This window comes from Dipodomys spectabilis, unplaced genomic scaffold (assembly GCF_019054845.1).
Source record: "Dipodomys spectabilis isolate Male_0828 unplaced genomic scaffold, ASM1905484v1 ptg000210l, whole genome shotgun sequence".
Lineage (NCBI taxonomy): Eukaryota > Metazoa > Chordata > Mammalia > Rodentia > Heteromyidae > Dipodomys > Dipodomys spectabilis.
The window spans coordinates 3,591,401-3,605,808 of record NW_024870887.1 but is presented as its reverse complement, the minus strand read 5'-3'; the positions used below and the strand labels follow the sequence as shown (position 1 = coordinate 3,605,808).

Below are 14,408 nucleotides of genomic sequence, written 5' to 3'. Positions count from 1 at the left end.
ATCATACAGGAGTTGAGTAACGGGCTGGAGGTGGACAGGTAGAGAACTTGGAAGTCTTAGGCTCCTGCCAGCCTAAAGAGCCAGCTGTAGGAGATAATTATAAATTTCTACCATCCTATATTAGAATAGTAGATATTACAGCTCAAAGGGCATTAGTCTGCTTATTCAGTCCCAGGCCTTGCCCCTCTGCCTAAAAAAAAATCACCTAGTCTACTGACATACATCTACATCAGTGGCTTCGAGGGAGCCAAGGACGCTTCAGTTCTAGTCCAGTGACCAGGGCTCTGCAGCCCATTACCCAGCCAGTTCCTAAGCTCACTTCTGCAGGCCCACAGCGCATATAGAGCATGTCAAAGATGACTTGTGGGCAAAGCACCGCACTACTTAGGGTAAAAACATGAAGACCTAGCTCCAACTCTGGAGCTTACAATTGAGGCCAACCCAGAGACCCGCAAAATAAAAGTGCACAAGCCCAGGGCAGATTAAAAGGACATGAGGTCCTTGGCCACCTGGGGGGAGAGGGGAACTGGGCGGTGTGACTGTTGGGCCAAGGCTCGGCAGCGTCCACAGAATGGGGACCGGGCGGGACCCGGCGCCGGTCGGGGTGCGCCACGCCTGGGCTCCAGCGGCCGGCGGCCCCGGGCCGCAGCCGGGGGAAGGGGCGGGGTTTGAGTCGGAAGTCTGTGGCCCAGCTCCGGTCACGTGGGCGGGGCGGGGCGAGGCCGGGCCCAGCTCGGCCTCAGGTGAGTGATCTGTGCTGGCCGGCTTGCAGCGCTCGGCGTCCCACCCGCTGCCATTGCTGTGGCCGTTGCCGGGCCTGGCGGTGACGGGCTGTTTCTAGCGCAGGGTTGCACTCAGGAAGCATATGATTTAGTTCCAACCGAGTCTGAATGTAGAGAATGACTGCTATCATTTTCGGGGGACCCAAGCTCTAGGTGGAGGCTGGAGTCCCTTCTGGCACGGAAGCCTCAGCCCAGCCTAAGGACTGGAGGTCGCAGGCCGCTGCCACCGGGGTCCACAGCTGCCCACATCCTTCCCCAGTTGTCTGAGGTGGCCCAGTGGCAGGATTCTGTCCGGGGAGCGTCCCTCGTGAGGCCTCTGTCCTTCCCACAAGGAAGTGGAGAGAGGAAGAAAGGGTGAGCACCAGGGAAAGTCAGGCGTGGTTTTGACTGTGCACGGGGGCCGTGGGAGTGACCCTCTCCTTTTGGCTTGACAGGAGGCATGGCACTCTGGCGGGCATACCAGAGGGCCCTAGCTGCGCACCCGTGGAAAGTCCAGGTCCTGACAGCTGGTGAGTGTGTCTCTGGGACTAGGATAGGACCAGAACAGGCTGATTTGGGAGTCAGGGAGCATCATTTCATTTCCTGCTCTATTCAGCCTCTTGCAAGGGTTGGCCGTTACTTATCCCAATCTGTGTGTTTGGAACGGTGAGTTCCTAAGGCTAATTTTAAAGGGTTTGCATAGTTGGCTGAGCAATCCATCCTTTAAAATACAGGCATGGGAGTGGCGCTGTGGTTCAAGCGGTAGCGCGCTCGCCTTGAGCTGAAGACCTGAGGGACAGCGCCCAAGCTCAGAGTTCAAGCCCCACGACCGACAAAAATAATAATAATAATAAATAAAAATAAATAAGCCTGGCGCCGGTGGCTCACGCCTGTAATCCTAGCTACTCAGGAGGCTAAGATCTAGGATCACGGTTCAAAGCCAGCCCCGGCAGCAAAGTCTGTGAGACTCTTTTTTTTTTTTTGGTCCAGTCGTGGGGCTTGAACTCTGGGCCTGGGCACTGTCCCTCAGCTCTTCAGCTCAAGGCTAGCACTCTACCACTTGAGCCACAGCACCACTTCCGGCTTTTTTCTTTTTGCTTATGTGGTGCTAAGGAATCAAACCCAGGGCCTCAGGCATGCAAGGCAAGCGCTCTACCACTGAGCCACCTTCCCAGCCCCGTCTGTGAGACTCTTATCTCCAAGAAACCACTAGAAAACCAGAAGTGGTGCTGTGGCTCAAGCGGTAGAGCCTTGCCTTGAGCTGAAGAGCAAGCACAAGGACAGCACCCAGGCTCAGAGTTCAAGCCCCAAATAAATAAATAAATTACAGGCATTGCCCCAAGAGGCCTCAAATTGAAAATTAACAAATTCTCCCCCACCATTTTATAGTACGCAAAGCACTTTGTGTGTGTGAGCACGCACACAGGTACACACACACACCAGTCGTCACCAAATGCAGGTGAAGGTTAGTGAAGTTTCCCTTTACAAGTAGACTCTTCACTTAGGGTTCTTGACTTCAATCACAGAATAGGAATTTCTGGAAAAGTCATAATGTTAAGAAAACTTGGCAGAGATTTATTGAATAAGCAGGCAATCAGATAGACAAGTACTCACACTCTGTGAGTGCTCTCAAAGGGAGAGAGAGATACAGTTCTTTGGATGTCAGGAATCTTTATATGGTAAAGGTAGGGGGTCTGACTTAAAGATAGGAAAAGATAGGAGTTTGTCTTTGCTCTCAATCACATTGGTATTATAACACTTTCTGTTTCTGAATGTTTTGGCCATTTCGTCCCAAAAGAATTCATCCTGCCATAAAATGGATGCTTATCCTTGAGATAAGAAAGGCATCCTGGTGTCTACATTTTGAGTAGGAGGTTGCTTACATTTTGGGGGAGCATTTCTCTCAGGAAAGCATATATCTTGCCAAGCAAATATTAACTCTTTGGGTGAGAAATGCATCTCTCTGAAAGGAATGCATCCTGTTGTTTTTCTTTGGAACATAAATGGTGCTTCTGATTTTAACTACCTAGTTTCTGAATTGCCTTCACCAGGCCTCATTTTTCCTAATTTACCCTGCCTTAGTCCTAGAGCCTGGGCATTGTCCCCGAGCTTTTTTGCTCAAGGTTAGCACTCTACCACTTTAGCCACAGTTCTAGTTCTAGCTTCTTGGTAGTTAATTGGTGATGAGTTTTATGGGCTTTCCTGCCCTGGCTAGTTTGGAACGGTGATCCTCATAGCTCAGCTTCCCGAGTAGCTAGGATTAGAACTGTGAGCCACCATCACCTGCCTGCAAAGCACTTTTGTAGACATTGTGTCATAACTACTCCTCAACTACAGACCTCAAAGGTCTGTGAGTTAGAATCACTTGACTCCACATTAACACAATAAGTGCTGAAACTAAGACTCTTACTCCAGTTTATTTTCTTTTTTTTTGTTGTTTTGTTTTGCTTTTTTTTTTTTTGGTCCGGTCATGGGGCCTGAACTCTGGGCCTGGGTGCTGTCCCTCAGCTCTTTTTTCTTTTTTTTTTTTGGTCGGCCGTGGGGCTTGAACTCTGGGCCTGGGCGCTGTCCTTCAGCTCTTCAGCTCAAGGTGAGCGCTCTACCACTTGAGCTACAGCGCCACTTCCGGTTTTCTGGTGGTTTATTGGAGATAGGAGTCTCACGGTCTCTCCTGCCCGGGCTGGCTTTGAACCGTGATCCTCAGATCTCAGCCTCCTGAGTAGCTAGGATTACAGACGTGAGCCACCAGTGCCCGGCTGTCCCTCAGCTCTTCAGCTCAAGGCTAGCGCTCTACCACTTGAGCCACAGTGCCACTTCCGGCTTTTTTCTTTTTGCTTATGTGGTGCTGAGGAATCGAACCCAGGCCCTCAGGCATGCAAGGCAAGTGCTCTACCACTGAGCCACCTTCCCAGCCCTCCAGTTTATTTTCTGTGTAGAATTTATTTATTTTTTTATTTTTTATTTTTTTTGTCGGTCATGGGGCTTGAACTCTGGGCCTGGGCACTGTCCCTGAGCTCTTCAGCTCAAGGCGAGCACTCTCCCACTTGAGCCACAGTGCCACTTCCAGTTTTCTGGTGGTTAATTGGAGATAAGAGTCTCATGGAGCTGGGCTCTGGTGGCTCACACCTGTAATCCTAGCTACTCAGGAGGCTGAGATCTGAGGATCACAGTACAAAGCCAGCCCAGGTAGGAAAGTCTGTGAGACTCTGATCTCCAATAAACCACCAGAAAACCGGAAGTGGCTCTTTGACTCAAGTAGTAGAGCAATCGCCTTGAGCTGAAAAGCTCAGGGATAGCACCCAGGCCTAGAATTCAAGCCCTACAACCAACAACAACAACAAAAAAAATAAGAGTCTCACCAGTGCCTGGCCTTGTGTAGTATTTTTATTGTAAAATACACATGCATCTGCAATTTAAACAATACTAAAACCGAAATTCAGAATCAGTAACCACCTTTAGGACCTCTTTATTCATCTCTTCCAAATTCGTATATTCCAAGGGATTACTACTTTGCTGAGTTTTTTCCTCACTCATTTGTTTTTCTTATCATTTGTTATGTGTGACTCCCCAAACTATATCAACCAAGGGTTTTTGTTTTGTTTTATTTATTTTTTTGAGGGGGGGGGTCTTGAACTCAGTGCCTGAGCTCTTTTGCTCAAGGCTAGTGCCTTGAGCACTAGCTCCATTTTTTGTTTTACTGGTGGCTAATTGGAGATAAGAGTCTCACAGACTTTCCTGCTAGCTTTGAACCATGATCCTCAGATCTTAGCCTCCCAAGTAGCTAGCATTACAGGTATGAGCCACCATCATCTGGCTAACCAAGGTTTCTTGTTGTTGTTGTTAACTCCAAGTCCAGTAATGGAGTAGCAATCTTGAAAAAGTAACCTAGGTTCCTCGCTGCAAGAAAATGGCACAGAGATAAGTTTGGTAGGGGAAGCATCAGCAGGCCTCTTACCATCCAGGAAAAAGCAAAAAGTGGTCATGTTAAAATGGGGTCTTGCCAATGTTTAGAGGACTGTGGGCTGAGAAGAGGACTTTTTGGGAGGGATAGGAGGCAACTGAAAGTTAGAATGGAATAGGGATCCTCTCACCAGAATAGTCCTACATCAGCACTAGAAGCCAACCTCACTGCATGACTGGCCAGAAAATGGACTTTTTACCTCTCTCTAGCCCCTTTCCAGTTTCCTGGGCCCAACAACCTCTTGTCCTGTCCTCAGAGTGTCGGTCAGCCTGCATGACTCACCTGGCTCTGTGTGTGGTGACTCATGCTGGACTGTGTGGCTGTGATGGAAACTGACACGCTGGGCCCTTTGCCCAGCCTCAGATTCCCTCAGGGCCCATCACTGCCAGATGGAAGGTTCCCCATCATGGCCATCAAGAATAAGGTGGGAGGGATAGTCCTTGTGTTTTTCTCCCCAAGGGATCTGTAGCTAAAAAAGGCAAGAATTAAAGCTCCAAGGGGGCCCAAACACAGAAATGAGGCTGAATGGGGGTTTAGTCTTATCTGTGCTGGGGCCCTTGAGCATCATATTCTCAATCCTCCCAAGGCTAAGCTGATATTCCAGTTCAGACCTAAAACAACCTGTAGCCTTCTAGCACTTTGGGGCTTGAATACTGGGCCTGGGCGCTGTCCCTGCACTCTTTAGCTCAAGGCAAGCATTCTACCACTTGAGCCTCAGCACCACTTCCAGTTTTCTAGTGGTTTATTGGAGATAAGAGTCTCAAGGACTGGGCTGGGAAGGTGGCTCAGTGGTAGAGTGCTTGCCTTGCATGCCAGAGGCCCTGGGTTCGATTCCTCAGCACCACATAAGCAAAAAGAAAAAAGCCGGAAGTGGCGCTGTGGCTCAAATGGTAGAGCGCTAGCCTTGAGCTGAAGAGCTGAGGGACAGCGCCCAGGCCCAGAGTTCAGGCCCCATGACTGGACCCAAAAAAAATTAAAAAAAAAAAAAAGAGTCTCAAGGACTTTCCTGCCCGGGCTGGCTTTGAACCGTGATCCTCATATCTCAGCCTCCTGAGTAGCTAGGATTACAGGCATGAGCCACTGGCGCCCGACTTTCTAGCACTTTTTGTCAGACTATTTCAAACCTTTCAGACATTTTCTTCTTTGCTACTCAGTGTATTTGAGCCAACCTACAAATAGAGGAAGTAGATTTAGCTCATTGGGCCATTTTTGGACTCCAACTCAACAGTTCCTGCAATCCTGTAGGATAGCTCATCATATTGGAAAACAGAACAGACTTCAGACTTGGAGTTAGAAGACAGAGATTTGGATCTCTAGCTATAGCACTTAGTATTTGCCTTAAGGTACAAGTCAGTAAGCCTCTCTGGGCCTCAGTTTCCTCATTTAGAACTTGAGCTGAGTTCTACAACCTTACAAAGTCAGTATAGGGATTACCTCTGTGAAGAGGATTTGGTGATTTAAAAAAAATTACAATAATTAGCCAGGCACAGGTGCCTCTTGCCTATAATCAGGAGGCTGAGATCTGATACTCAAGGTTGGAAGCCAGATAGAGGAGAGAAATCTAGGACTCCAGTTTTTAGTTAACTAGTTAAGAGCTGGAGATAGAGCTCTAGCTCAAGTGGTAGAGAACCAGACTTGAGGGAAAAAGCTGAGGGATAGCACCCAGGCCTTGACTTCAAGCCACAGTACCGGCACCAAAACAAACAAACAAAAAAAAAAATACAATACACTTAAAAGCTCAAGGCACTAAACTTTGCTGTGGCTATTGGCAACCCAAAACCAAAAATTAATTAAAATAACTTTGTGTGTGTGTGTGTGTGTGTGTGTGTGTGTGTGTGTGGTGTGTGCCTGGGTAATGTCTCTGAGCATTTTTTTCCCTCAAGGCTGCTGCTCTACCACTTGAGACACAGCTCCACTCTGGCATTTTTGGTCATTAACTGGAGTTAAGAGTCTCATGAACTTTTCTGCCTGGGCTGCCTTCAAACCACAATCCTCGGACCTTAGCCCTCTGAGTAGTTAGGATTATAAGCATGAGCCATCAGTGCCCGGCAACAAACTATTTTTCATAATGGGTTTGGGGTTGGGTTTGTTCCACATAGCATAAATGTGGACATGGATAATGTCTTCACTTTGGTTTTCCAAAAAGCAGAACCTAGAGTTTATAGACAAGTGCTTTGTTAAGAAGTAGGAAAGAAAGAAAAACTAATGTAAGAGTCCATTTACAAATTGGCCACTCTTCAGGGCTACTAGTGGCTTCATTTCTTGGAATGGATCAAGAAGCTCTTTGAAATCTTTTTTTAGGATAAATAGTTCTTTTTAGAGAAAGGATGACACCTTTATTCACCAGCTTCTATCCCACATTGGCCAAAGTTTCACCCCAAGGAACATCAGTTCCCTTCCATTACCTTATTGCATACAGTCACTGAAGGCACCAGTAGTGAGGTATCATGAGTCTAAGCAAGGGTCTGTCAGGCTGAACCACAGCCATAGCTGGAACAAAATCTAAAATGGTTCAACGGAAGTGTCCATAATTTATCAGTTTGGGCCAAGCCCGCGTCAGGAGCAGTGGTGTGGGGAGAGGTTGGCTGTGTGCTCTACAGAGTCTGAGTCACCCTTCCCCTTCCCCTCTGCAGGGCCCTTCCACTCCCAGATCCATCCATCTTAGGCAACCTGCCCCACTATGGGAGCAGCTAAACTCCTGGTTTCCCTGGAACCTGAATTAAACGAGCCAGGGATGACAGCTCAAACAGGTCTTGGAGATGATCCAGTTTAGCCCAGTAGTACAGAAAGGGAAATGGAGTCCGGAACAGGGAGTGAGGTGCACTGAAGTCTCACACTGTCAGTGATAGAACCTAGGGCGCTGCCTCCTGTTCTACCCTGTACTTGAGACTACTGGGCCTGGGGATGTGATCCCACTGGCTCACCCTAAGCACTTAAGCTATCCATTCTGTCTTATTTTCTAGCAACAAGACAGAGTTAAGACCAGGAGTAAGGACAACATTACAGACCCATCCCATGGAATGAGTTTTCCCTTCCCTCGTAGGATTCAGCTCTCCCTGGGCCCTGGGCCAGATCATGGGGAAGCTGGGTGTCTGTGGTTCACACTTGTAATCTTAGCTACTCAGGAGGCTAGATCTGAGGAGCACAGTTTGAAGCAAGTCTATGAGACTTCAATTAACCACCCCAAAACCAGAAGTGGATCTGTGGCTCAAGTGGTAAAGGGCTAATAGCCTTGAGCAAAAAAGCTCAGGTACAAAACTGAGGCCGAGTTCATGCCCTTGGACCAGCATGCAAGCACACACACATGCACACACACATGACATGCACATGCATGTATACACAAATCAATGGGGAACAATTCCCATATCACTATAGAATTTGTTCTCACAGGTATGTGGTTGGGGCTTTTCCACTGGTGGGTAGGGGATGGTGCCCAGAAGCAGGCTTCTCTTCCCCCACCTCCAGACCTAGTGCAGAGTGACATCATGAGAACTGGCATCTATCCAGGGGCATGATGTCACACCCACGCCAGTGTCTGCTCACTGGGCTCTGTGCCCAGCCTGGCATTGGGCATAACTGCCCAGTAGCATCTTTCCCTGTGCCATCAGAACTCTGGGTATTACGTGTCTGCAGGCCTTCAGTCCCAACTCCTGAGTCCAAGGAGAAGGGAGCCAGAGTGTTGAAAGATCCAGAAGAACCAAATATATCCAGGAGGTCTTCTAGAGTCTAGTGTAGTTTGGATACTTAGGCTCTGCGTTGGGGAAGGAAGGATGAAGAGTCAGAATATTTGACTTCTACTTGCTCAAAGAATGGTTGGGGCCAGAAATGCAGGCCTTGTTCTTTGCTTGACCTAGTTTTAGATGGTACTGGACTTGCCGCAGGGGCCCTGATCCAGGGCCCTGATCATCTGTGGACAAAGGACAAACTTGGGACCGACCTGTCTAAAATGACCAGACTAGGCTAGAAGTACAGACCGCTACACTGCCACCACCAACACCACCCCTCCCCTGCTCTTGCTGTTTCTCTATGACTTGGGAGTCCTTCTGGCTTCATGGGAATATTGGAAGCCTAGAATCCATCTTTCTCAATGGTTGAAAGTCTCCAAGACTGTGGGATCAGGGCTTTGAGTTTTCATTCTAACTCTTGTTTGTTTTATTTGTTGTGTGTCAGTACTGAGACTTGAATCTAGGGCTTGACTCTCATTTGGATTTTGGTTATTTTTGTGTGTGGTGGGGAGTAGGGGGGGGGAGCTCAAGGTTGGGACTTGAGACACTGTACCACTTGAGCCACAACTCTACTTTCAGCTTTTTAGTGGTTACTGGAAATGGGCTGGGCACTGGTGGCTCATGCCTGTAATCTTAGCTACTCATGCTGAGATCACGGTTCAAAGCTAGCCTGGGCAGGAAAGTCTGTGAGAGACTCTTATCTCCAATTAACCACCGGAAAACTGGAAGTAGCACTGTGGCTCAAGTGGTAGAGTGCTTGCCTTGAGCTGAAGAGCTGAGGGACAGCGCCTAGGCCCAGAGTTCAAGCCCCATGACCGACAAGAAAGAAGGGTGTGTGGGGTGGGGGGAAGTCTATCAGTTCAGGAAACATCTTTGATACATGGGCCCTTTGGGACCCTGCTTGGACAGGAGACTGGAGATGCCCATTGGTCTCTGAACTCATCTCAGCTTAGGCTGGGAATGCCTTGACCTCCTTGCTTCTTTTGGTCTGAGTTGATCCCAGCTTCACAACTTATTACCTCATCTCTCAGGGGCTCTTTCCTTTATGGACACATAACCACCAACTTCAGGGAGCTTTAGTGGGGATTTTAGGAGTCTGTAATCTGTAGCATCAGCCTAGGTAGACTATCAGACTGTCCATCCCTTTACTTACCCAGTGCCTCAGGCTTCTGGGTTCACTCCTCCCTCTCCCAGCCAGGCCTCAAGGGTGGGGCACAGGGAAGCACTGTTTGGGTTGGTGAATAAACTCAGTTCTCCATTGTCCCAATACCTGAGCTTGACATGTTCTTCACACCAGGCTTAGAATCCACCCCCTCAACCAGGACTCAAACTTGGTATCTGATGTTCACGCTTATTGGCTGGCACTCTACCACCTAAGCCACACCCCAACCCCAAGCCTTAGAATCTGCATGACTTTTCCCAGACCAGTCCTATTGTTTTGAGCCATACAGTTGACATTTTTCCTTTGATTTTCTGAGCACCTAGCAAGGAGTTGGTTAGGTGTGATAGGAAATAAGAGAACCAAAGGTTCTGGCATGCTTGCCCTTGGGAGGTCATGTGTTCTGGGAAGAGCCACTTTGGGAGTTTCGGGCGGAACTAAGGCAGGATTGCCAGGGTGTCTCAGAGCTGCTTGATGACCAGCAGTCCAGGTCATCTAGAGGTGACTATCCTCATCCCTGGCTCCTAGCTTTTCCTAGCTGCCTCTGCCTAGGCTGTTCAGGGGTGGGGCTCTTCAGAGGGTATGGGGGAAACACAGAGCAGTAAGTGTGTAGCCAGTGTGGACGTCAGCACCAGCTCTAGACTGAGGCACAGGGTTGAAGGATGTGTTTGCTCAGGGATAATTGAGGGCATAGGGACAGCAGTGGCTTCAGGACTGGAGAGGGCTCTCATTACGCAGTGAGATACATGGGTGAGCTGGAGATCATATGGCTACTCCCCAGTGGCCTACATTAGTGTCTTTGCAAGAAATCATCACACCACCATGACTGACTAGGGTCTCTGTAAATAGTGACAGTGACTGCCTAAAGCGTCTTAGAGCTGAGCATCTGTGCAGTTGGGGGAATGCAGAGGCCTGTGGTAGGGGGAGGATGACTCTAATTCCTGTTGCCAACTCAATCTGAGAGTCTGGATTTAGGTTGATTGTATGGAGAGGTACCTAGGACTCTTCCTTGAGGGGACTCTTACTAGCTCAATAAGTCATCTTTCTACCTGGGCCCATTTGAGCTTTCATGTTTTAGGAAAAGAGTTATCCTTGCCTTCTGTACAAATAGAGACCTCAAGTCTAATGTGAAGCACATTGGCCAGGGTCTTACATTAGGCTAAGGGAAAAAGAAAAGAGAATTTCTTACTGTTGTACATATGATCTAGTCACAGTATGACATTCCTTCTAGAACTAAAAATGACAGTGTTTAGGTGACAAACTACTTAGGCTTGGCATTTACTGGTTATCTAAGATCCCAGAGTTTCATGCTCATATCTGAAAAATCAGTGTGGGGATGAAATAATCTGGAAGGCCCCATTCAGTCTCAACAGCCAACAGTTCTCAGCCCTGGGACCTTAGGTTCTCCTGCTTTCTGAAGTTTTGTGTTTGCTAGGGTATTTCTTTTTTAGAACTCTGCCATTCAATGCAGAGTTCTTGGGCCCTGGTCTAGCCATCCAGTTTCTATTGGACACACATGTGGTGTTAGCATCCTAGAGGAGTGGAGGGCTCTGAAGTGGCAGGAAGGGGCTGATCATTTGCTAGAATGAAGCCCTGGGGCTCAGTGCCAGAGCCTCAATCAGCAGACTTTCCTTTCTCAGGAGAGATTCTGACACTCACTGTGTACCCTGCACAGGGTCCCTGATGGGCCTAGGTGACATTATCTCACAGCAGCTCGTGGAGAGGCGGGGTCTGCAGGAACACCAGACAGGCCGTACCTTGACCATGGTAGCCCTGGGCTGTGGCTTTGTGGTAAGTTCTGATTGCACTGGACAGTGGAATTCATTTCCCGCTCTCCTGTAGTTTTCCTTGGCCTCACATTTCTACGCTCGCCTGCCCCCCTCTTTTTGTCCCAGTGTCTACCTCATCCTGGATTTGTTTTCTAATGCTTGGGAACAGAGCTTTGCAATAGGAAAATAAAGTGCCCCTCACTGCATCCTGCAGCGCTGTCTGGGGTTTATTTTCAGGGCCCTGTTGTAGGAGGTTGGTACAAAGTTTTGGATCGGTTCATCCCTGGTACCACCAAGGTGGATGCACTTAAGAAGATGTTATTGGATCAGGTGAGCAAAGGAGAAAATAGTTGGGGAAGGTGCACCCGGGAATGGTGGGGTACTTAACGGGTTCTAACTTCTCTTCCCTAGGGGGGTTTTGCCCCATGTTTTCTGGGTTGCTTCCTCCCACTGGTAGGGACACTCAATGGACTGTCAGCCCAGGACAATTGGGCTAAACTACAGCGGGTGAGTGGATCTCTGCTGGCCAGAGGACTGACACGGGGAAAGAAGACAGGCAAAAGTAAAGTGTGAAGAGAGTCTCTGAGCAGGGAGGAAAGGAGCTGAGGGGAGTTTGGGGCAGGAGTGTGCTCTGGGTCCCTTGGTGATACTCATGCAGGGTGAGGGCAGCGGCTTGGGTGTGCAAGTGTTAATTCTTCCTTCTGTTTCCCCCAGGATTATCCTGATGCCCTCATCACCAACTACTATGTAAGAACCAATCCTTCAGCTGGCACAGGAATCCCTCTGATGGGATTACTGTCTCATTTCCCCATGTGGGCACCATGCTCAGGGAAGCACTCACATTTAGCTTTTCGTGTGTAGGAGCTGGGGCAGGAGCAGGCATGGGTGAGTCTGGAGCTCTGGTGGGAGGAAGCCACTGACTTTCGCCTTCTCTTCTTGTAGCTCTGGCCCGCTGTGCAGCTAGCCAACTTCTACTTGGTCCCCCTGCATTACAGGTATGACAGATCCCTACCTTACCTTTTTTGTTTTTTTTCTTTTTTCTTGGGACTTGAATTCAGAGCACTCTACACTTGAACCACAGTGCCACTTCTGGCTTTTCTGTTTATGTGGTACTGAGGAACTGAACCTAGGGCTTCATGCATACTAGGCAAGCATTCTACTACTAAGCCACATTCCCAGCCCCTTACCTTTCAAGGAAGAGCTGGGTTACCAAGAGTTGGAGACAAGATTTTTTTTCTTTCAACCTTGACTTCCTTTAGACCTCCCCAGTCAACTCCTACCTCCCTAGGCAGAGCTCCTCAGATTCCCAAGCAGTTTATCTAGAACCTCTGATCCTTTAGAGAAACTGGCCTGGAGTATTCCTGTTTACCTGTCACATTCCTAGGGAGGGTTCTGTCTCCACAGCTCTTGTCCATACTCCACCTGAGCTCTCCAGCGTTGATGGCTTATCTGCAGGGACACGGCCTGTCTATGCTATACTGGAAGCCTAATTTCAAAAGTTAGAACTAAGGGTCAACATGAAGCATTATTTTGACCTGATAATAAAAGTTGTTTCAAAAGAAAAAAAAAAAATAGAGCTGAGTACCAGTGGCTCACACCTGTAATTCTAGTTCACTCAGGAGGCTGGCATCTGGAGGGTCACAGTTCAAATAGTCTATGAGTCTCTACCTGCAGTTAACCAGCAAAAAGCTAGGATGGAGGGATGACTCAGTAGAGCAACAGCCAAGCAAGCAAGCCATGTAAGTGTGAGTTTCCTTGTTCAAATCTCCCCCAAAAAGAATAATAAATAAATAATAGAGGTGAACTCAAGATGAATTGTTAAAATGCTTGCTGACAAACTGTCTTGGGCATGGGCAAAATATGAAACTCTTTAGAGAAGACTAGGGACTTGCAAACCATATCCTAAACATTTGAATTCTTCACAGCATTCTAAAACTAGATCAAGGTTAAAATAAAGAAGGTGCCACTTAATATGGCAGGCAGCACATTTTGGAAAGTGAAATCTCTGTAGGTACAGGATGGACAGATGAATGTATTTAGAAAGAGCCTACACCGAGGAGCAGATCACAGAGCTGTGGGTGACAGGAGACCTGCTGGGATATTTAAGCTTCTGAGACCTTCCTCTGAGACAGCATTGCATCTGAGCTGGCTGTCCTCTGGTGTGAGCTGCATAGTTCCTCCAGAGGGGCTGAAGGAAACCCAAATCTGGAAATTCCCAGAATAAGCCCTTCTTTTTGGTCATACTTTCCCTAACTTGTCCCTTCTCTACTTCTCTCTTCTTCCTCTTCACAAGTGTATCCCTCTTCCTTAGGTTGGCCATTGTCCAGTGTGTTGCTGTTGTCTGGAACTCCTACCTGTCCTGGAAAGCGCATCAGCACTAAAGCTACTTTGTCCTGTCACTCTTACCTTGCAGTGATGCACCTTGATCCTGAAATGGTTAGATCACCTTCTCAGAGTGGGCACATCCCTTTCTGTGGGGCAGGCTTGCTGGGGTGGACCTTACTGGGGTTAGCACTCTGAAACGGCACAGACTGCTTCTGAAATCACCAGAACCAGGTCTGAGAACTGTCATTAGTTTCATTGTGTGAATATTAGAGAGCATACTTACATGGGCCTAGATGGTATAAGTCAGCCACTGATGTGGCATCCTGATATAAATGAGATGCAGGTCTGGAAGTGTGGCTTAAGTGGTAGAGTGCCTACCTAGCAAGAGCAAGACACTGAGTACTACAAAAAAAAGACAGTAAACAAAAGATATATCAGGCTCTGCCAGCGTAACATGGCTTACTGTTTCAGAGAAAGCTTTTTCATAAGTAGTGATGCACTGTAATGATACAGTAAATACATTAACCAGTAACATTGTCATTTATTATCAAGTTGTATTACTGTACATAATTAAATATGCCATACTTTTCTACAACTGGCTTGTAGGCTTGTCTCTGCTAGAATTACATGAATAATGTATTGCACTATGATGTTACAATAGCTTCTGTAACTAGGTGGTAAGAATTTTTCAGCTGTTATAATTCTGAT

At 47.8% G+C, this 14,408-nt stretch overlaps 1 protein-coding gene across 2 annotated transcripts; it reads left to right on the top strand.

Annotated features, from left to right (window-relative positions):
* The first annotated feature begins 713 nt into the window (after window positions 1-713).
* Window positions 714-14,240, top strand: Mpv17 (mitochondrial inner membrane protein MPV17). Of its 2 annotated transcripts, none has more exons than XM_042696684.1 (8): window positions 714-743; window positions 1,217-1,291; window positions 11,282-11,397; window positions 11,613-11,705; window positions 11,787-11,882; window positions 12,090-12,122; window positions 12,318-12,370; window positions 13,687-14,240. In XM_042696684.1, the coding sequence occupies exons 2-8, from the start codon at window positions 1,222-1,224 to the stop codon at window positions 13,754-13,756; spliced, it is 531 nt and encodes a 176-aa protein (XP_042552618.1). In that variant the 5' UTR covers window positions 714-743; window positions 1,217-1,221; the 3' UTR covers window positions 13,757-14,240. The 2 variants fall into 2 exon arrangements, with proteins under 2 accessions (XP_042552618.1, XP_042552619.1); XM_042696685.1 differs by lacking the exon at window positions 714-743 and adding an exon at window positions 1,117-1,136.
* The last annotated feature ends 168 nt before the right edge of the window (window positions 14,241-14,408 follow it).